At 45.1% G+C, this 21,924-nt stretch overlaps 1 protein-coding gene across 1 annotated transcript in view; it reads right to left on the reverse strand.

Annotated features, from left to right (window-relative positions):
• The window catches only part of Ras85D (ras-like protein 1), a 114,039-nt gene that overhangs the window by 18,855 nt on the left and 73,260 nt on the right, over positions 1-21,924 (reverse strand). Inside the window, exon 4 of the mRNA XM_045757258.2 lies at positions 13,664-13,806. Within this exon, the coding sequence (XP_045613214.1) occupies positions 13,664-13,806 (143 nt within the window). The remainder of the gene's footprint in view (positions 1-13,663; positions 13,807-21,924) is intronic.

A 21,924-nucleotide genomic window follows, 5' to 3' on the forward strand; every position in this document is an offset into this window, starting at 1 on the left:
CCAACAGGGTGATATGAATATAAGCGTAGAATAATGATGCGGCCCGCCCGCAAGAGTGTGGGAAGTGGTGAAATTGTTACCCGGTATCGGTGACGGGACGACGCACGGCGCTTTGAAAGTTTATACTTATTTCACTCTCATGACATTAATTTTCTATGTACGTCATTCATTTTTGTGTCAATGTGTTCACAATAGAATGTTCTATGTGCCCATAGGTAAAAAATATCAACAAAGCGTAAGTTAGAATAGCGCCAAATATAAAACAACGCTGGAACATATCAGTGAGCGTCAAACACACACAAAATGTTTTTACTTTTGTTATGTTTGTCAAGTTTATACTTGTTGCACACAGTTATTTTTGGTTGTACTGTATATTGATCGGAATAAAATTCCCTAAACAGACATATGCATATAATACATGATATGGGGGAAGCATTACCAGTATAAACGGCTAAAGTCACCCACCTGCAACCTGTCTGGGACAAAATACCATTTGATCGAAGTTATCCACACCTTTCATGAACTTATTGTACCATGCAGCCTAGTGGTGAGAAAGAGAGCCTCATAGCGCGCAGTTTGAAACAAACCCAAAGTAAATCGGATAAAAATTGAATTTTATACAAATATTTTAAAAGAGGACTCAACTTTATGTCCACTATGCGTTAGCGTTAGACGAAACGGGACGCGCCGATGCGTCCGGATAGCGCGAAAGTGTTAATTACAATTAGTACTTAACCTATAGCTGTATTGATATTACAGTTTTATAAAACTAATAAAACAAAAGTAAAATATATCAATAAATTGTAAAGTAACTCAGGATATTTTAAAATTTTGCATAAAATCTACATTGTTTAATAAACCTGAAATAGAAATTCCTGATATTTAAAACTTGTGTATGGCAATTTGAAATTGAAATCTTCATCCTAAAATTCTGAGTGTCTTAACAGAAAACGAGGAGAATTAAATCGGGGGAGGGGTTGGGTAAATGTAACAGCCCCGTAAGTGCGTTATGTACTGTTTATGACAGTAAGAAAGTGTACTTATTACACTTAGTATTAAATCGTACTGTCAATTCGGAGGATGGGTTGACTGATGACCACGATGGTCTTTGGGTACCATACCAGTTTACTTGTACAAGTATGGTGAATAAAACAGGTAGATATTTATATATAATGTGTGTATATAGCGTAATAACACCACAAACAGTATTGTTGTAGGAGAAATATTAGTGCGTCTGGCCTTGAGGGCGGCCGCCACCAGCTGACTGTGTGAGTAGCTACGTCTTTGAGCCTTTACTCACCATACAAGCTTAGATGTACAGTTATGGTGAACAAAACATGTAAATACTTATATATAACGTCTGTATATAAAAGCAAAAACAGTATGGTGGGTGGAGAATGGTGGCAAATCAGGTGAGGTGAGGTGAGGGAGGGAGTGGCAGCCAGTCACTGCCTGCCACTGCCACTCAGCATACCAACTTAGTGGTTTGTCATGGTGAACAAAACATGCAGATACTTATATATAACCTGTGTATATAGTGTAATAACCGACAAAGTATTTGTTCACTGTTTGATGAACATAATTGAATCAATAATATGCACACCATATTTTTGAGTACAGCGATGATTCACTCATTTTATTATATAAATATATCACACTACACACTATTGAATAATATTACAGCAAAAAAACTACGAAAAATCAATCACAGACATTGAAATAATTAGGTAATTATCTCTTTGTGGAAACTCTGGCCTGACAGCTGGCGATCAACAGACCGCCTGGGACGCACGCTGAGTCAGCGCCTGATTTTTGCCAGAATTCCCCGCCCTATAGCGGGCAATATATGCCACTTACGATTTTTTTATTATTTTTCCCGTGATCAGTGAACACAAATTAACAGGTTAGGAAAAAAAAATAATATTTTTTTTTTTTTTTTTGGTATGCGCCTGTGGGTGTCAAATGGTATATAGCTATGCGCCATTTAAGGGTTAATGTATATTGGGGTTATTAGAGGGTTTAATAAAAAGGTATAAGATAGGAGTTTTCCTTTCATCCTGTTGAGTGTGGAACAGGGGATTACCTTAAGACTGCAGACATTTATTCTAATCTAACTATTATACTTATTGGGAATATTCTTCCCCGGGGGCCGGGGCCTCCCTATTGCTACTATTTTAGGAACTCTTTTATATTGTACTATTGGCCCTCCACAGTACGACCACCTGCCCCCCATAATAGGGTCCAACAGAAGGAGTCCCAAGCATCCAACAAGAACAAGGGGCAGTCTGCAAGCCAGGACGACCCCGGAACCTCATAACGCACCCAGTAATGACACAAAGATCCAAACTTGAACGAAGAAGGTTCTATTATGGAGGCATACTCCGGGTCACGCAGGAGGGAAGCTGCAATGGCCAACCGCACCTCAGGAGGCGAGATGCGGGAAGCTGGAAACCTCCGGAAAGACGGAACCAAACCCGGGGAGGAGCCGAATCGAAATCCAAATCGTACGCAGAGGGGGGAAAATAAAACCTCACTCCTTGCAACAGTAAGCCCCACTCAGAAGGCCTGAAAATCCAGGCGGGGTCCAACAGAGCCCAAGGCCTCCAAATCAGCTCCTTCCCAACCCCAGGAACCCCCACGTCAGGCCCTGGGGCCGAGTCGGCCTCAAAAGAAAAAACTGAGGCAGTCGATAACTCCAGAAGAGAAGGGGCCCCACTGGTCAGACCCCCGGAGCAAGGGCAGGCGGAACCGCTTCGAATGCCCCCGTTGCCACCCCGGACAGAGCAACCCCCAAAACTGCCAGAGTCTCAGAAGCCTCTAAACCCAGGCCTGACCCTGAAGCCCTCAGACGCTTTGGGGCAGGAAGCAGGGGGGGGGGGAACTGAATGAACCACCGAAGGGAAAGAACGAGGGGGGCGCGGACGAAACCAAGACCGAAGTGACCACCATCCCAAGGCAATAAGTCTCTATAAGCAAAGCGGGGCAGCCTCGGGGTGTCCGGGGAAGCGACAATCCGAGCTCGTTGCAATAACCTAAACCTATCGTGCAACGTGCGTGCTGCCTGTACCCGAAGAACAGCATCATCAGATTGAGTGAATTGAGTCACAAACAAGCAACAAAGCTTGCAGGACTCACAGTCGAATGTGTCACCGACTCAACAGGCAGCATGACGGAAGTAAAAATAATGAGTGTCGCCCCGAGACAGGGGTCAGAGCAACCCTCAAACTCGCACAAAGCGAGAGGACATGCAGGGGTCTCCTCCATAGGACCCGAGTGCCCCTGTGGGGTTTCCTAGGGTCCCCTAGACTGGGTCTGCTAAGGGTTATCCCAGGCAGCGCACTGCTAACCGGCACCCCAAACTACCAAGCAAACTGCTAAAACTGAACTCACGGGATGTGTCCACTCACGACGGCGAAGCAGAGGGTGCCACCACACAAACGACCCTAATATATGGGGAGGGAAAACACAAGGCAGACCCCCCCACCAGGCAAAAACAAAAAAAAGAAAAACCTCGCAAGAGGACAATGTACCCGAGAAGAACAGAGCCGGCTGCTGTTAAGGTGAAAACGAGCTACACAGTACCCCACGCCCCACCAGTGCAGTAACTACCACTTACCCCAAGGCAAACAAGGGTGGAAACCCCCACACACACTCGGAGCGGCCAAACGCAAGCAGCGAAAAACCAACAGAGGTAGACCCAAGGTGACATGTGGAAGAGAACCCCAAGCCCCAAGGGCGGTACTTGCAGGGCACTTAGGGAAGGCGACCCTAAGCACATGCAGACTGAGTACCAAAGAATAATACCCCCAGCTCACATGACTACCGTAAGAGCAGCACTGAAAACAATGACAGTACTGAAGAAGACTGGAGCTGGAGCCACTCGACCATGCACTATTCCATCAGCCAAGGAACTAGGAGGTAGATCGCCGGCGCGGGGGTCTGGGGCTCCCCCTTCCCCCTCCCAGGGACGGGGGGGAGCTGCGCAGACATGCAGCGCGGCTCTGGTGACGTCACTCTTGTTTGCTCGTTTTTCTTTTGGCGAGTTCTGTCCACTCGTTGGCATTTATCGTTGCATTAACCAGAATAGGGGTTTGTTTTGTGGTGCTTACCTTCCTGGGTGCTTGTCCCGGTTGATGGCAGATATAGAATGCTCCAAATCACATGTGCATTTCTATGGGCCATTGCTTCTCATGCCTCTGTGAGGGGGCCAGGTTCTGGCTCGTGGTCACCGGTAGGCCTAGAACTCCACCCGCATTTGACTGATGCAAAATAGTTAGGGTATCCATATCAGCCTGGATAGCTCCGGGGAGCCGTAGGGACTCCCCCACAGAAAAAAGCTTTCGACAGAGCCCCACATAAGTTTGTTCTGGAAACTGGAATATGCTAGAGGAGTGACAGGGCAACTTCTGACATGGATGAAAAATTTTCTGACAGAAAAATGAGAGCAGTAATCAGAGGCAATGTATCAGACTGGAGAAATGTTACTAGTGGGAAAACCAGACAGTTCAATTCTAGCACCAGTAATGTTCATTGTCTATATAAACGATCTACCAGAAGGAATACAGAATTATATCAATATGTTTGCAGATGATGCCAAGCTACTAGGGAAGATAAAAAACTTATACAATTGTCATGCCCTACAAGATGGCCCAGATAAAGTAAGTGTATGTAGCACCACTTAGCAAATGGAATTTAATGTGAATAAATGTCATGTTATGGAATGTGGAATAATGGGAGATAGTAGGCCACATAACCTACAAATGATGTAATTACCTATGTGTAGTTACAGGATGAGAGCTTCGCTCGTGGTGTCCCGTCTTCCAAGCACTCTTTGTCATATAACGCTTTGAAATTGCAGACGGTTTTGGCCTCCACCACCTTCTCGCGTAACATGTTCCAACCGTCTTCCACTCTGTTCACGAAAGTGAATTTTCTTATATTTCTTCGATAGCTTACTTTAATTAGTTTAAATCTATGACCTCTTGTTCTTGAAGTTCCAGGTCTCAGGAATTCTTCCCTATCAATTATATCGATAATCAATGGTCCAGCAATCCATGTACCGTACTGTATTTAAAAGCAATTCTGAGGTTAGAAAGTGTAGCACATGGATCCTCGCATGATGTTCTTTATATGGTACTCAGGTTAGAGTTTTCTATCTAGAATCACCCCTAGATCTCTTTCTTTATCAGAATTCTTTAAAGATTTCTCACATAATTTATAGGTTGTGTGGGGGGGGGTCTATTTCTCCTATTCCACATTCCATAACATGACATTTATTCACACTCAATTCCATTTCTGCACATCCTGCCATGCCTTCTGGTCTCATATTATTATTTCTGTGTGCTGATTTTGAACTAGCCCGCTAATATTTTCCACATGTAAATTATTATGTATCTCTCCCGCCTGCGCTCTAGAGAATACAGATTTAGGCATTTTAATCGGTCCCAATAATTTAGATGTTTTATTGAGTGAATTTTACCAATAAAGAATCTCTGCACACTCTCCAGGTCAGCAATTTTTCCCGCTTTAAATGGGGCTGTTACTGTGTAACAGTATTCCACTAGAGAGCCCTTAGCGTCTTGAAAGGGATCATCATTGGTACTGCATCTCTAGTGTGAAAAGTTCTAGTTATCCAACCTGTCATTTTTCTTGTAGTTGGGATGGCTACTTTATTGTGTTCTTTAACCACTGTGCTACGCCAACTGAGAAAACTCGATCTGTGGGAAAATGCGCCAACTAGAAAACACCTCTTGAATATTTCGTACCCACTCAAAACGCTCGCACAATAGGTCGTATAAGACGGATACCTAAGGCCTTCAGTGAGTGGCGGCCATTTTGAAAAGATCCCAGAATGTTCCAGGCCCAAGGGTAGCCTCAGTTCTGATTGAGCAATCATGGCCGATGCACGCGCCTCCAGCTCCCAATTGCCTGTGGGATGCGCTGTTGAAAGACCGCTTTCTCTAGGGCAGATAAACACATTATTGTTTGAAAATGACGAGGAATATGATATTGATGACCCAAGGGTTGATAGAGACATAACACAAGGGTCCGATGGTAGTGATACAGATGAAGACGATACAGTGAGCACGTCTTCATAGTGGTGCATCACAGGTAATCGCCCTTGCCAGTATTATCCCCACCACCACCTCTCCATCTCCCATTTTTGACAAAAGTGATAATGTTGAATCATTTTCCGAGTTCTGTGATGCTGCTTCTGATACAAGTAGCATAGATATGCCAATTGCTAGCAGCTGCCGTCGCAGTGTTACTAGGCACAGACCTGCTGTCTCAGCAGGTCGCCCTGTCAAGCGCCGCTATGTATCCCATCACGACAACACTGATGACAGTGTTGCCTCTACATCTACTTTACCTGCTCACCCTACTAGTAGACAAGGTAGGACCTTCAACTCCTCCCCCTAAAGAGATTTAGTGCAAGAAAACACAACCGTCATGGAGTCGCTCGTGGCGGTGCTACAAGGTGAACGGGTGAATTTGTTTGGGAGGACTGATATTTTTGTACAGCACAAACCTCAATTTGATCATAGTGAGATTGCACCCACATTCCCGTACACAGGTGACGACATGACGGAAATAGATTATTTTCTTGCATATTTTGATGAGCAGTTCATGCAACATCTTGTTGCCGAAACCAACAGGTATGTATGCAGAACAACTTGTTGCAGGTGGCATATTACAGGCATCACGTATTATACGTTGGAAGGACACCACCGTGGCTGAGCTGTATGTGTTCTTTGCTCTGCGTATGCTCATGAAACATTCGGTGAAGCAATCATACATACTTATTGGAACAAAGAAATGTGCTGTTCCATCGCCTGTGTTCAACAAGTACATGTCACAACACAGGTTCCTGATAATACTACAGTGCCTACACTTTGAAAATATTGAAAATGTTAATAAAAATGATTGCAGCACTGTTTTGGCCTCAAATTCTTTGTACTGTGCGACTGTAAAATTAGAATGGTGATCGATACGATATTATATTCCGGTACAGACATAGACATACCTGCATAGAATCCCCACAGATTTTCTGGCAGTGTGATGAAGACACTAATGGAACCACTGCTGAACAAGTGGCACATTCTGTATACTGACAATTATTATACAAGCCTCTTGCTAACAAAGTTTTTGCTTGAACATAACACGGGCATGTGTGGCATTGGAAAGACACATAAGAAAGAAATGCCATTTTTTTTTAAATAATATTGGTGTAGGTAAACGTTAGGTTAGGTTAGGTAGCCGAAAAAGTTAGGTTAGGTTAGGTAGGTTAGGTTGTCGAAAAACAATTCATGAAAACTTGGCTTATTAGGCAAATCGGGCCTTGCATAGTAGGCTGAGAAGTGCATTCTGGCTACTAGGTACGACATATATATATATATATATATATATATATATATATATATATATATATATACACACACACACGGGAGAGGAGTGTATGAGCTGGAGGAGGCAGAAGTCACACTGCAGCAAGCTCCTGGAAATATCGAATTACCTAAGTATTGGGCACAGGTTGAGGGCTACAGTGGTGTCCCAGGTTACATAAAGGTTCAGGGAAGAGTAAAAGCAAATAAAATACAATAAACAAGTAAAAGTGAGTGAAAATAGCCGAGTGGAAAAGTTTGTTTTGGTCTAGAACAAAAACAAAGATGGCCGCCGCCACCACCCCCACTGAGAATGTAGACACACCAACAGATGATGGTTTCAAAGGATTCTCAACACAAGATATAAGGAAAGGAGGTGTTCTTGGCAGGTTAGAGATAATTGAGGATATGCAAAAGAAGTATGAAGAAAAAGTGCTTAAATTGGAAGAGGACAATGGAGCTCTTTGGAATGAGCTTTGCACTCTAAAAGGGAGTATGCTGCAACAAGGTAAGATTATTACTGCATTAACAGACAAGGTAACAAATCAGGAGGAGCAAATCAAGGAACTAGTGAAAGAAAATGAGGCATGGAAAGTGAAGTGTGGTGACTTTGAAGAAATAAACAAGAAGATAGACTCATATGGTGAACAACTCCAAGCAAGCCTAAGGGCTAACATAGAGTTAGGTAAGGATCTCCAACTGAAAACTTCACTGACAACTCACATAAAGGAGGTGAATAAAGAACTAGAAAAGTATAAAGAAGAAATAAAAGCGACATATGCTCAAGTTGTAAAAGAGAAAGAGACTATCAAAGAAGTGTGTTCGGAAGTCAAAACCAGAAATGACCAACAAGAAGCAGAAATTAGGCAAGCAATTAGGAAAGAACTGGTTACCAACAGTAAACTGGTACAAAACACTGCAGATAGAACTAAGTCCATAATCATTTTTGGATGTTTAGAGAAGGAAATTTCATCTAGGGTGGACCGAGCGGCAGAAGAGATGAAAATCATAGAGAAAATAGTAGGTTTAGGAGAAGACTCAAAGGAAAATGTCAGTGATTTTAGAAGAATAGGAAAATATGAGAAAGAAAAGAACCGCCCCTTAAGGGTGACGTTTAATGGAGTGAAAAACATGATGGAAGTGCTAAGAAATGCCAGGAAACTGCAGAGTGATGAGGTTGGCAAATTTTGGTCAATAAGACAAGACCTCTCCAAGGAAGACAGAGAAAAGCTGAAAATGAACCTAATTGAGGCAAAACGTCTAAATGGGGATAGAAATGAAGAAGACAAAAATTCTTTTTTTTACAAAGTGACAGGGACTGGAAAGCTTGTGAAATGGTACATGAAAACAAAGCAACAAGATCAGTAGTGGAAGGGGGAGTAAAGAGCAAAGGAAAAAGGAACATGTTCCTGAAAATTGTATATACCAACATAGATGGAGTGAGGTAAAAAACTTTGGAGTTGCAAGATATAATCCAGCTTAGGGTCCCAGATATTGTTGCATTATCAGAGACGAAACTTGAAGGAAATATAATAAATGAAGTCATATTCCCAAGAGGCTACTCAGTTTGGAGACGTGACAGGAAAACTAGGAAGGGAGGAGGAGTGGCTGTACTGGTGAAAAAACACCTGAAGGTAAAAGAGTTAATATTTGAAAACCCTCGAGATATTGACATAATGGCATTGCAGGTCTGGAATCAGGATGATAAGCTGATAATTGTAAATACCTACAGCCCACCAGCAAGCAACACATGGACAAAGGAAGAACTAGATGACAAACGAGAGGGCCTCATAATGGTCATGAGAGATATTATTGTACAAGCAGATAAAGATAAATCACGACTGTTGATACTGGGGGACTTCAACTTTAGAGCAATAGACTGGGAGGCCTATGAAGCAAGAACGGAGGACTTTTGGACATGCAGATTTGTGAACCTCATTCTGGAGACATTCTTGTATCAACACATAAAGCAAGCCACAAGAATGAGGGAAGGAGATGTACCGTCAGTACTGGATCTAGTATTCACCAGGAAAGAAGAAGAGATTTTTGACATCCAGTACCTTCCTCCCTTGGGAAAGAGTGATCACGTCCTGTTAGATATTAAATATGCTTTAAGATATCATCTAGAAGAAAATGGGGACATTGAAACAGTTGATAAACTCGATTTAAGGAGAGGCAACTATGGGGAACTTCGAAATTTTTTTAATGAGTGTAATTGGACAGAATTGTTGCTAGGCAGGGAAGTAAATGAAATGTATGCCAAATTTTTAAAACTATACGAGGAAGGCACACAAACATTCATACCAAAACAGAGATGCAGGGCCAGAAAACAGGATTGGTTCGACAGAAATTGTGAGAGGGCAAGAGACCAAAAGACACAAAAAAGGAATCTGTATAGGAAGAGGCCAAACCCCCAAACATACCAGCGATACAAAGATGCGAGAAACAACTACACAGCAGTAAGGAGAGAGGCAGAAAGAAATTTTGAAAAAGGGATAGCAGATAAATGTAAAACAGAACCGGGCCTATTCTACAAATTCATAAACAACAAATTGCAGGTAAAGGATAATATCCAGAGGTTGAAAATGGGAAACAGATCCACGGAAAATGAAAAGGAAATGTGTGAAACATTAAATGAAAAGTTCCAAAGTGTGTTTGTACAAAATGAAATCTTCAGAGAACCAGACACAAAAAGAATTCCACAGAACAACATTGAGCGGATAGAGGTGTCTAGAGATGAAGTGGAAAATATACTAAAGGAGCTCGGGAAGAACAAAGCAGCTGGCCCAGATGGCGTTTCACCATGGGTTCTGAGAGAATGTGCATCTGAGCTCAGCATTCCACTTCACCTGATCTTTCAGGCATCCCTGTGTACAGGAATCGTAGCAGACGTGTGGAAACAGGCTAACATAGTTCCAATCTACAAAAGTGGCAGCAGGGAAGACCCCCTCAATTATAGACCTGTATCATTGACAAGTGTAATAGTGAAAGTATTGGAAAAGCTAATCAAAACTAAATGGGTAGAACACCTGGAGAGAAATGATATAATATCAGACAGACAGTATGGTTTTCGATCTGGAAGATCCTGTGTATCGAATTTACTCAGTTTCTATGATCGAGCCACAGAGATATTACAGGAAAGAGATGGTTGGGTTGACTGCATCTATCTGGACCTAAAAAAGGCTTTCGACAGAGTTCCACATAAGAGGTTGTTCTGGAAACTGGAAAATATTGGAGGGGTGACAGGTAAGCTTCTATCATGGATGAAAAATTTTCTGACTGATAGAAAAATGAGGGCAGTAATCAGAGGCAATGTATCGGAATGGAGAAATGTCACAAGTGGAGTACCACAGGGTTCAGTTCTTGCACCAGTGATGTTTATTGTGTACATAAATGATCTACCAGTTGGTATACAGAATTATATGAACATGTTTGCTGATGATGCTAAGATAATAGGAAGGATAAGAAATTTAGATGATTGTCATGCCCTTCAAGAAGACCTGGACAAAATAAGTATATGGAGCACCACCTGGCAAATGGAATTTAATGTTAATAAATGTCATGTTATGGAATGTGGAATAGGAGAACATAGACCCCATACAACCTATATATTATGTGAGAAATCTTTAAAGAATTCTGATAAAGAAAGAGATCTAGGGGTGGTTCTAGATAGAAAACTATCACCTGAGGACCACATAAAGAATATTGTGCAAGGAGCCTATGCGATGCTTTCTAACTTCAGAATTGCATTTAAATACATGGATGGCGATATACTAAAGAAATTGTTCATGACTTTTGTTAGGCCAAAGCTAGAATATGCAGTTGTTGTGTGGTGCCCATATCTTAAGAAGCACATCAACAAACTGGAAAAGGTGCAAAGACATGCTACGAAGTGGCTCCCAGAACTGAAGGGCAAGAGCTACGAGGAGAGGTTGGAAGCATTAAACATGCCAAAACTAGAAGACAGAAGAAAAAGAGGTGATATGATCACTACATACACAATAGTAACAGGAATTGATAAAATCGACAGGGAAGATTCCCTGAGACCTGGAACTTCAAGAACAAGAGGTCATAGATTTAAACTAGCTAAACACAGATGCCGAAGAAATATAAGAAAATTCACCTTCGCAAATAGAGTGGTAGACGGTTGGAACAAGTTAAGTGAGAAGGTGGTGGAGGCCAAGACCGTCAGTAGTTTCAAAGTGTTATATGACAAAGAGTGCTGGGAAGACGGGACACCACGAGCGTAGCTCTCATCCTGTAACTACACTTAGGTAATTACACATACTGCAACCCCCGCGATTATCCGGGATTCAAACATCCGGAAAACGCCCTAATACGGCCAAAATTGCGATCGGATAAAGTTATCACAATATCCGGCCAAAATAACCACAGGGACCGGATTAAAGCTGGTTTGGTCGGATAAAATTTTGGGGCCCGGTTAATTTTCTGCCAAAATTACTCTATCTTCACAGCTTCTTTCACCCTATGCCCCTGTTACCTAGCAGTAAAATAGGTACCTGGGTGTTAGTCAGCTGTCATGGGCTGCTTCCTGTGGGTGGAGGCCTGGTCGAGGACTGGGCCGCTGGGACACCAATGCCCCGAAATCATCTCAAGATAACCTCAAGATAACGTTCCTGGCGTTTCTATTCCCCATTTTCTTGCTCTTGGTAGGTTGTCTCCTCTTTTGCATTGAGTTGTCTTGTCCTTTCTTGGGTTTTTCAGGACTGTTAATTAATGCTTCTACTGCCGCCTCGTGTTGTGCGGCGCTGATGGAGCCGCTCTGGCTTGCGTTCGGGGTGGACATCACATCTGCCTCATTCAAATTTCTCGTGTTGTGTTTCACCTCCGGCCTGCTCTTGCGCTGCCCGAGCCGTCCTGGTCCTTGATCAGGGTGCCCTTTTATCCTTCCTCTCATCAGTTTGTGGTAGCCCCTTCAGTTCAAGATTCTGCTTTTTTGGTACTGGTGGTAGGTTTGTACGCTTGCAGCCTTTCTCCGTCCTTCTGGCGGTGGTCAAGGTGGCTGCTTTCCAGAGAGGTCCTTGGGTTATTGATGCTTGGTTGGTTCGGCGGGGGTGCGACACGTGTTGTCCGGTTGCGGCTCTTCGCCGTTACCTGCGTGTCGTGGCTGGGGATGCGCTTTGGGTTGATCCAGTTCCCCTCGTTCCCTGTTTCAGGGCTCGGGTCTTCCAGGTCGTCCGCAGTTTTCTTAAATCTAACAGCCTGCGGTCTAACCTTGCGCCTGTGCCGTTCGGACATTTGCAGCTTTCACTGCTGTGTTTGGTGACATCTTGGGCTCATTTCGGGCATGAAGATTTGGGGTCACACAGGTTCCTGGCCGCCTGTTCATTTGTGAGCATGTCTGCTCCTGTGCGTTCTTGTGTTGCTTTGGGTTGCAGGTTGCTGCCTGTTGTCTCGACTTCACGTTGTGGAGTTTGTGGCGGCCGCCTCCCGGGTCAGCCCTTTCTTTTCCTTCTCTTTGGGTATGAAGCTCCAGGGAGCCGTAAAGGCTCCCCACAGAAAATCACCGTTGAATGTAATGGAACGCCATTTTCTGGGCGAGCCCCGGAGGCTCCCTGGCAACCCTCCCTCCCACCGGTCAGCGTTTTTTTCACGTTGGTTGAAGCTTAGCTTCCATACTGGTGCTAGGCAGCCGGCGCGGTGAAGTCCGGGCCTTCCCCCCATTCTTGTGGCAGGGAAGGCTGTGTGGACAATTGTCATGGCAGTAAAGTGTGATGTTTGCTTGTTTCCTTGGGATTGTAGGGAGTTTCTACATCTCTGTTTTTTGTTTTAGTTTCTTACCATGTGGGGTTTGTTTTGTTATGCCTACCTTTCTGGGTGCCTAACCCCAGTCAATGGCAGATAAGGAAAACTCCCAACCACAAGGGGGTTTCCAGGGCCATTGCTCCCTGAAACCTCTTTGAAGGGGCCAGGTTCTAGCGCTGGTCCCTGGTAGGTCTGAACTCCATAGCTAATGTCCCGGTCTAATATAACATACAATAGCCTAATAAGCTCCATGAGAGCCTCCGGGGCTCACCTAGAAAATGGGGTTTCATTACATTCAACGCTGGATTTTTAGGAATCATTCTAAAGATACCACCAGGAAACCACATGACATAAAACTCAAGGGCAAAACCATCGGCAACTATTATATACTGCACCCCTAACAAGGATAAGTACAATATAACTATAGGATATTCATCCTACCAGATATCTAGGTAAGTAAATATTAAACATATATCAAATAGAATGCATTAACTTCAGATTAAATTTGTACTTACAAACCATTGGTACCACTTCAGCATCCTTAACTCTCTTTATCTGTTCCCGATATGTACTTATGTCTTCAAATGATTTAGCATTGTTGACAGCAAACACAAGCAGAAACCCTTCCCCTGTTCGCATATACTGGTCCCGCATTGCACTGGAAAAAATATAAAAAATTAAGCATTAACCACTGTGTTGCGCCGAGTTTATTGTGAAGTTCCCCCGTTCCACATGAAATAAAGTTCCTAAAAAATTCTTTTTTCTTCGTAAAATGATAAATTCCCTTCTCTGAACATGTCTATGTAAAAATAAACACCAAATTCCACTTACTTTGGCTGTGGGGACGTGGACAAGATGAGCTGTGACGTCATCAGGGCCTGGTCGCCCGTGTGTGACTCGCCCAGACACGGTCGCGCGGGCCATTCAAGCACCGCGTGTTGCCACAAATATATTTTCAATTATTTATTCTATGTATTTCCAATGCGGTTTTATTAGTTTTTTATTGTATATGATGCATATTTGTGTCCTTTACAATATGTATACAGTAGAACGTTCGTAATGTTCCATGGTACTGTGATGCATGTGTCAGTAATGTGTCCACAATAAATATATATTGTTGCAATATTACCTGTTAAAAATTCACTAAAATAACAATATATACAGTGTCACACACTATTTACACAGTAACACACTGTATTACACACGCAGTACTTTGGAAGTGAGTAATAATCAACGAAGTAGTCCATGGTACACAGCGCGACTTCGCTCTCAGTGCACCAGGTACAGATAAATTTTCACTTTCTGTTTCTTCATTCTGTGTGCTTGCAAGTAACGCACTCACATACACCCTTGGCATTAGTACTTGTAGGTAGTATGTAGCCAAGCTTGTAAAGCATAAGGTAGTAATAAAAAGATTACAGGAAAAGATAAATTTGTAAGGTAGTCTTGAAAAGATCGCTTTGTATGGTCCCACACAGGAAGAGATTCAGCTTGCCTCAAAGAGTGTCTGTCAGTCAGAAAGAGATTCAGCTAGCCTCAAAGAGTGTCCATCAGTCAGGAAGAGATTCAGGTATTCTTGAAAATATCTATTGAAAACACCACCATGGAAGCCGCTAACACTGTTCATCTATGCTACTTGTATCAGATGCATCATCCCTGAATGCAGAAAATGATTCATCTATGTATCATCTAAATATATTGGATATAGCATAGGATTGCAAGGGTGACGCTCAGAGCTACAACTGGATACGCTCGCTGTATCGTCCTCATAGGTGCTGTATCACTTGCATCCGATTTTTGTATTAGGTCCTTATTGCGCCTAGCTTCACCAATATTATGACCCTTATGTTCTTCAAACAATGAGGTTTAAATTTCACCGACAGAGCGTTATCTTTCAACACTGCGTCGGAAAGGTGTTTGGGAGCCAGAGGCGCGTGCACCACTTATGGTTGCTCATTCAGTACTAACCCAGACAGCAGCCCTAGGGCATTCTGGGAATTTTTTCCAAGATGGCTGCCTCTCACTGGAGGTCCTAAGAGTCCATTTCGTACACAACCAACCTCGTACACATTTAGAATTGGTACCGAAAAATCAAAACGAGTTTTCTCGGTTGGCGCAGTTTCCCGCCGACCGAGAATACTAGGTTGGCGCAGTTATGTGGTTAAATGTAAGGAAATGCTCTATCTGGTGAAGCTCTTGGTAGCTCCCCAATCTAAGCACTGATCCTGCCAAGCCTCCAGGAGATACTCAGGCCTGCCAGAAGTCAGGATCAGAATTTGCCTCCCTCTACAATGTAAGTGGAGCTTGGGAGTTCACAGATCAAGCCAAAAACGAGAAAAACAAAGCCTCCAGAAAACACTAACGTAACAAAACTAGCCACTGCTCATAGAAAAGTAGGTACCCTTAGGCAACTAGAAAAATGAACATTGCCACAATGAACAGTCATCGTGCTGTGCCTGGCTGCCACCAGCTGGTAACTTAACACCTTAAATCCTTGCCAGCCTGTCCTCTAACACAAGAACCACCCAAACAGGACCCTTTTACCCCACAGCAAGGAAGAGAACCGATCATGAATGGGTAGCTACTGAGGGCCCTACCAGAAAAGAAAGTTTCATTGCATTTAATGCTGATTTCTGGGATTTTCTGATAATGCTGATTTTCTCAGTAGCTCCCTGCACTAACTTACCACCACAAAGGTGAAAGAAGACAGAAATTTTGAAAAAGAACAATGTGGCCAGGGCTTACCCCTTGAGAGAAGGTGGCTTTAAAAGAGGGCTCCTGGAATACAGGCACTAGCATGGTGACAAATACCCTCGATCCCACACTGTAGCCCAGTAGCTAGGAAACATAGACCAAAGAAGTGAAGGCAGAATAATGTCTAGCTGAAACCAAGAGGTTCAGAGATACACCTGGGAATCAACAGGAAACAGTTCCAAGAAGTCCCCAGCAAAAACCAGCCACAGAGCCCAAAAATGGCCAGACCCCTAATCTGAAATTTTTGAGCAAGCAGCTCAGGGGTGTCCAGAAACACAGCTTGGAAAGAGACAGACATACAGCCCAAGAATGACCGAATACATAGCACAGAAACACTATGACACATCCCTGCACACCGTCTGAGAACAGCCAGGCACACAAACCGGGATAAATGGGGCACACAGGCCAGGAACAACTGGACACACTGCCTGAAAACAGTTGGGCAGTTCAGAAATAACATGTCTACAGCCTGACTCCACAGACCGGAATTCAGCACCAGGAGCAGAAGCACTGCAATGCGCTCCAGCAAACCTGAAACCCGCTGATACCAATGAAGCACTGCAACTTGCAGTGAGAACACACAGCTAAAATAGTGTACACACACCTAAAGGAAGCAGCACCTCATGAATGCCCAAGTGACACCTCTTCCCAAGAGCACTAGACCAGATGAGCAAGCCCCCAAATGCCCCACACCAGGAGAAGAGAAAAGAGGAGAGAGTAGGGAGGGGATAGATAAATGTCAGCTAAGCAAATGTTTAATAGTTGCCACCAGCGATAATACTTATTTTGTACTTAAAATACAAAATGTTGAATGTAATGAAACTCCTCCTTTTGGCAAAATCTTGGTGACTCTTGGTACCTAGCTGCATTAAGATGCCACCACACACAATTCACATCCGATGTAGGGACCCTTAATAGCCTACCAGAGACCAGAGGCCAAAACCTGGCCACTTAGCAGAGATACAGGGAGCAGGAGGGACTCATGATCACCCCTCACCAAAGAAATATACCCCCAGAAAGAAAGTGAAACAACTACTTTCACAGAAAGTAGACACAAATGCAGTAAACCTCTTCACAAACGATCATCCCCAGGAGTTAGGTCCCAAGTTACAACTGGCCCCCACTAGGTTGCAGCACCACAGGAGCTGTCAACTCCCATGTTAACAATCATAAACCCAGAGCAAAAAAAAAACAAGAAACTTATAAACATAGTAGGAAGGGGAAGGTCCATAAAGCTAACTGAGGCCCCCCAGAAAAGTCCATTTTAATACATTCAACACTAGTTTTCCTGAGGGGCCAAATGGTGGTGCCCTGTAGTAAACAAACAGAAAAAACCAGCGATGAATGTACTAAAACGCCATTTTCTGGGCGAGTCCCAGAGCCTTTCCAGAGCTATCCGGGCTGATATCAATATCCCTAATTTTTGCATCAGTCAATGTGGGTGGAGTTCTAGGCCTATCGGGGACCGCGAGCCAGAACCTGGCCCCCTCAGAGAGGCATGAGGAGCAATGGCCTATAGAATGCACATGTGATTTTGGTGCATTGTATATCTGCCACTGACCGGGACAGGCACCCAGAAAGGTTAGTGCCCCGAAAAAAAAAATTCTGGTTAATAACAACGAAAATAGACAAACGAGTAGACAGAATTCCATAAATAAAAACAAGCAAACGAGCATGATGTCACACAAGCTGCGCCGCTTGTGTGTCTGCGCAGCTCTCCCCTCCCCGGGAGGGGAAAGGGGAAGCCCCAGACCCCCGTGCCAGCAGCCCACACCCCAGTACCGAGGCTGGATGTCAAAACATGCAAAAAAACGCTGACCAGAGGGAGGGAGGGTTGGCGGGGAGCCTCCAGGACTCGCCCAGAAAATAGAGTTTCATTACATTCAATGCTGGTTTTCTGGGGGAGAGCCCCTATAGCTTCCCGAAGCTACTTCACCAAAGACGAAAAAGAAAGGGGACTTACCCGGGAGGTGGTCGATGCTCACATCTCAACTCAAAGTCGAGACAACTGGCTGCAACAGCTGACCCAAAACGACACAGTCCAGACTAGGCCCAGGAACATTTACGAGGTAGTGTGCAGTCAGGACCCGGTTTGACCGCCAAAAACCCTGCGGGCCCGAATGTCAACCCAAGACATGTAACCAAAGATGGCAGCAAGAACAACATACTTACAAACGTCATGGGCATGGGAATAGGCTGCAAGCTGGCTAGACTTAATAACCCTGCGGACGACCTGAGATACCCGTACCCGCTAACAGGGAAGAAAGGGAAACTGGATCAACTCCAGTTGATCGGGAGCCGGTCGGCCGAGCGGACAGCACGCGGGACTTGTGATCCTGTGGTCCTGGGTTCGATTCCAGGCGCCGGCGAGAAACAATGGGCAGAGTTTCTTCCACCCTATGCCCCTGTTACCTAGCAGTAAAATAAGTACCTGGGTGTTAGTCAGCTATCACAGGCTGCTTCCTGGGGGTGGAGGCCTGGTCGAGGACCGGGCCGCGGGGACACTAAAAGCCACGAAATCATCTCAAGATAAACTCAAAGCGCGTCCATGGACACAGAAGCCGTGGCGCGCAAATAATGGCAGAGGGCCGCAACTGGACATACCACATGATGCATTCCCGGCCTCACAAACCAAGCATCAACAACCCAAGGACCTCTCCGGAAAGTAGCAGTCTCATTCTTCGCCAGAAAAGGAGGAGACAGCTGCAGACAAACAAACCTACCACCACGACCAAAACAGCAGAAACCCCTGCACCAAAGGAATGCATGAAACTCCGCAACCCGACCCCCAGAGGCCAATGCTAACAGGGAAAAAAGTCTCTGAGAAACAATCCTGAACTGAAGGGGCCACAACAAACCAAGGAAAAGAGAGATAAGACCAGGATGGCTCAGGCGGCGCATAAGCAGGCCAGAAGTGAAACAACGCACGAAACATCTTGCGAAATGGTGCAGAAGTAACATCTATACCGAAAGCAAACTGAAGCGGCTCCGCCAGCACCACACGATACGAGGCGACAGAATTCGGCATAAGATGACGGTCCTGGAACAACCACGAGAGAAAGACCACCACCACCTAAACCGAAAGCAAACTACAACAACAAAAAGTAAAAAAGAAATGGAAGGACCACCAGGAAACTTCATACTGCCTCCGAGAAGAAGCCCGCAGGTGAGACACCATCAATGAAGCCATCTAATCACCATACATATGGTGATAAACTCAAGTAAAAAATATCAAACGCGAAGACTCGAGAAGAGTGAACCAGTCTCGTAACGAACCAGGCAGATATTCTGAAAGAGGCAGAGCCGAGGAAAAACCTTCGGGTTCGGACACCGGGCAAGCAGCGCATGAAACCAAGGCTGAGCCTGCCACCATGAGGCCAAGAGGACTATTCGCCCTTGGTAAGTCGCGAAGTGAGCCAGGACCTGGAGCAACAGCTGAACCGGGGGGGGGGGGGAAGAGGTAAAGGAACCCCCACCTTGACCAGTCCTGTCGGAAGGCATTGATCCCGACGGCATCGCAGTCGGGGAAGGGCGCCACATACTGTAACCACGCGATTATCTGGGATTCGAACATCCGGAAAACACCCCTATACGGCCAAAATCGTGACCGGATAAAGTTATCTCAATATCTGGCCAAAATGGCCATGGGAGCCGGATAAAAGCTGGTTTAGCCGGATAAAAAATCAGAGCCGGTTAACTTGCTGCCGATGTTACACTATCCGGACAGTCAGCCGGATAATCATTGAATTGTCCGGATATGAAAGCCATTTGGCAGGCCATACCAAATTAATCCCGTCTGGCTGTGGCTGGCTGGCTCGAGGCGCATGGTGAAGGAGGGGGTGGGTGGGTGGTGTCGGGAGTGACCACCTGGGTACAGGAATTACCATTAATTTTAGAACAATTCATCACAGCCAAAAACAAATGAAATACTAGTAATTATGTAATAACAAATATATAAGTTTACTAAAAACAATGTGCACACGCTGAAGTTTCCTTCAAAAATATTGTGAGTTTTTTTTTATCTCCTGGTGGCCTAAGAAACGTGCTATAGCTGCCCCAAGTGGACCCGTCCAGCACTGGTCACCTCAACCAGTGAGACATCACAGGCAAGCCAAGCACCTTCAACAAATGAGGTGCCACAGGCAAGCCAAGTGCCTTCAACAAGTGAGGTGCCACAGGCAAGCCAAGCGCCTTCAACAAGTGAGGCATCACAGGCAAGCCAAATGCCTTCAACCAGTGAGGCTTCCGCAGCTGGCAGTCAAAATTAACTTTGCTTAATGAACTGTACAATAATTTAAAGTGTTAATTTTAGTGTTGTGTTAGTATAGGTTACATAAATTGTTAAGAATTCTTAACTTCAAGATGTGTGGCATCAATCAAGAAGATGAACAACAACAAGGTAAGTTGAGGTTTCTAGTTGAATATTTAATAATTATATGTGGCAAGGCATTTCAAATTATGTTGTTTGTAGTATAAAAATAGTTGGAAATGGTCACTTTTGGACTCGTAGGTGAAAAAGTACCATTATCCGGAACACGTGAATATCCGGCTGGGAGTCCTTCCCATATAGTACAGATAATCGAGTGGAGACAGTATACCGGAAGATGCCTCGACCACGCTGACGCGAAGAGGTCCACCTCCTGGTGCCCAAACGTCTGGCAAAGCCAACTGAATGAGTCTGCATCGACCGTCCATTCCGTGGATGAGGGAATGAACCGGGACAGGCTGTCCACTAGGATGTTGAACAACCCCTGGACGTGAACCGCCAGGAGAGCTAAACCATAAGAACTCAACATACGAGTCACCCGAAGCGACCAGCCCCAAAGAGCCAAGGACCGCATCAAACCCCCCCCCTAGGTTCAGGCAATGAATCACCGGGGAGCAGTCCAAATGGAGCCGGATCGTCGATCCAAGGGCGACCTGAACCCTCCGAAGCACAAAACACACCGCTGCAAACTCCCACACTGTGCTGTGGGCCCGACAGAAGGACGGACCCCATTGCCCCTGGCCTGTCCCAGCAGACACACGACTTCAGAACCTGGAAGGGAACCAGATATGATTTCCGCCAGTTAACCAGGAACCCGAACCCTACCAGCTGGGAAAAAACCAAATCCCTGGCAAGCAGACACATGGTCCGACTGGGCGCCCAGACCAGCCAGTCGTCAAGGCAGGCCATCACCTGAACACCTAAGAGACGCAGACGAGCCACGACGATCTGAGTAAGGCGTGTGAACACACGAGGAGCCAGGTTCAACCCGAATGGGAGACAACGAAAGCGGTAACCGTGATGCCCCATGAGCAAATCCCTGAACCCAGGATGAATAGGGACGTGCCAGTACACATCCTTGAGGTCTAGGGACATCATCCAAGCATCCCGCTCTAACAGAAGCTGGATCTGGGACAAAGTGATAATCCGAAAGGAGGGGCAAGAATCGGGTTCAGACGTGACAAATCCAGAATGAATTGTCGGTCCCGTTTCAGAATGGGAAACAGGAAGGAAAGCCACCCGAGGGAGGTAGTCGTTTCGACCATGCCCAAGTGCACCCACTCCAAGACGACCTGACAGAGCGCAGGAAAAAAGGTATGCCCCGTCAGCCCCAAACCCCTCGAAGGAGGAGGGGGTCACCCAACGCCACAGCAGGCTGCGGGAAACGACTCGAAACGCCCACAAATCCTGAGACCTGACATGAGCGAACAGAGCAAGCCTCACCCCCCAATCTCCCCGTCAAAGAGGTGAACCGTGAAAGGGCCAACGCCCCTTACAAGAACACAACCTGCGCACAGAGCGATCACGGCGCCAACCAGATGCAGACAGCACCAACCCTGAACCTGGCACCTGTGGCCCACCTCGACGAGCGGAACCCCGAACCCTGGCATGACTCCCCCGGGAGGAACCTACCTGGGAACCCCGAAAAACCAACAATTCAGACATCAGATGACAGCTAGATGAAGCCACCTGGAGCTCAGGAATGAGGCTGCCAAATCCAACTTCTCCACTCCAGAGTCCACAAAAAGCAAGGGA

Source organism: Procambarus clarkii, chromosome 67 (genome assembly GCF_040958095.1).
Source record: "Procambarus clarkii isolate CNS0578487 chromosome 67, FALCON_Pclarkii_2.0, whole genome shotgun sequence".
In the NCBI taxonomy this organism is placed as follows: domain Eukaryota; kingdom Metazoa; phylum Arthropoda; class Malacostraca; order Decapoda; family Cambaridae; genus Procambarus; species Procambarus clarkii.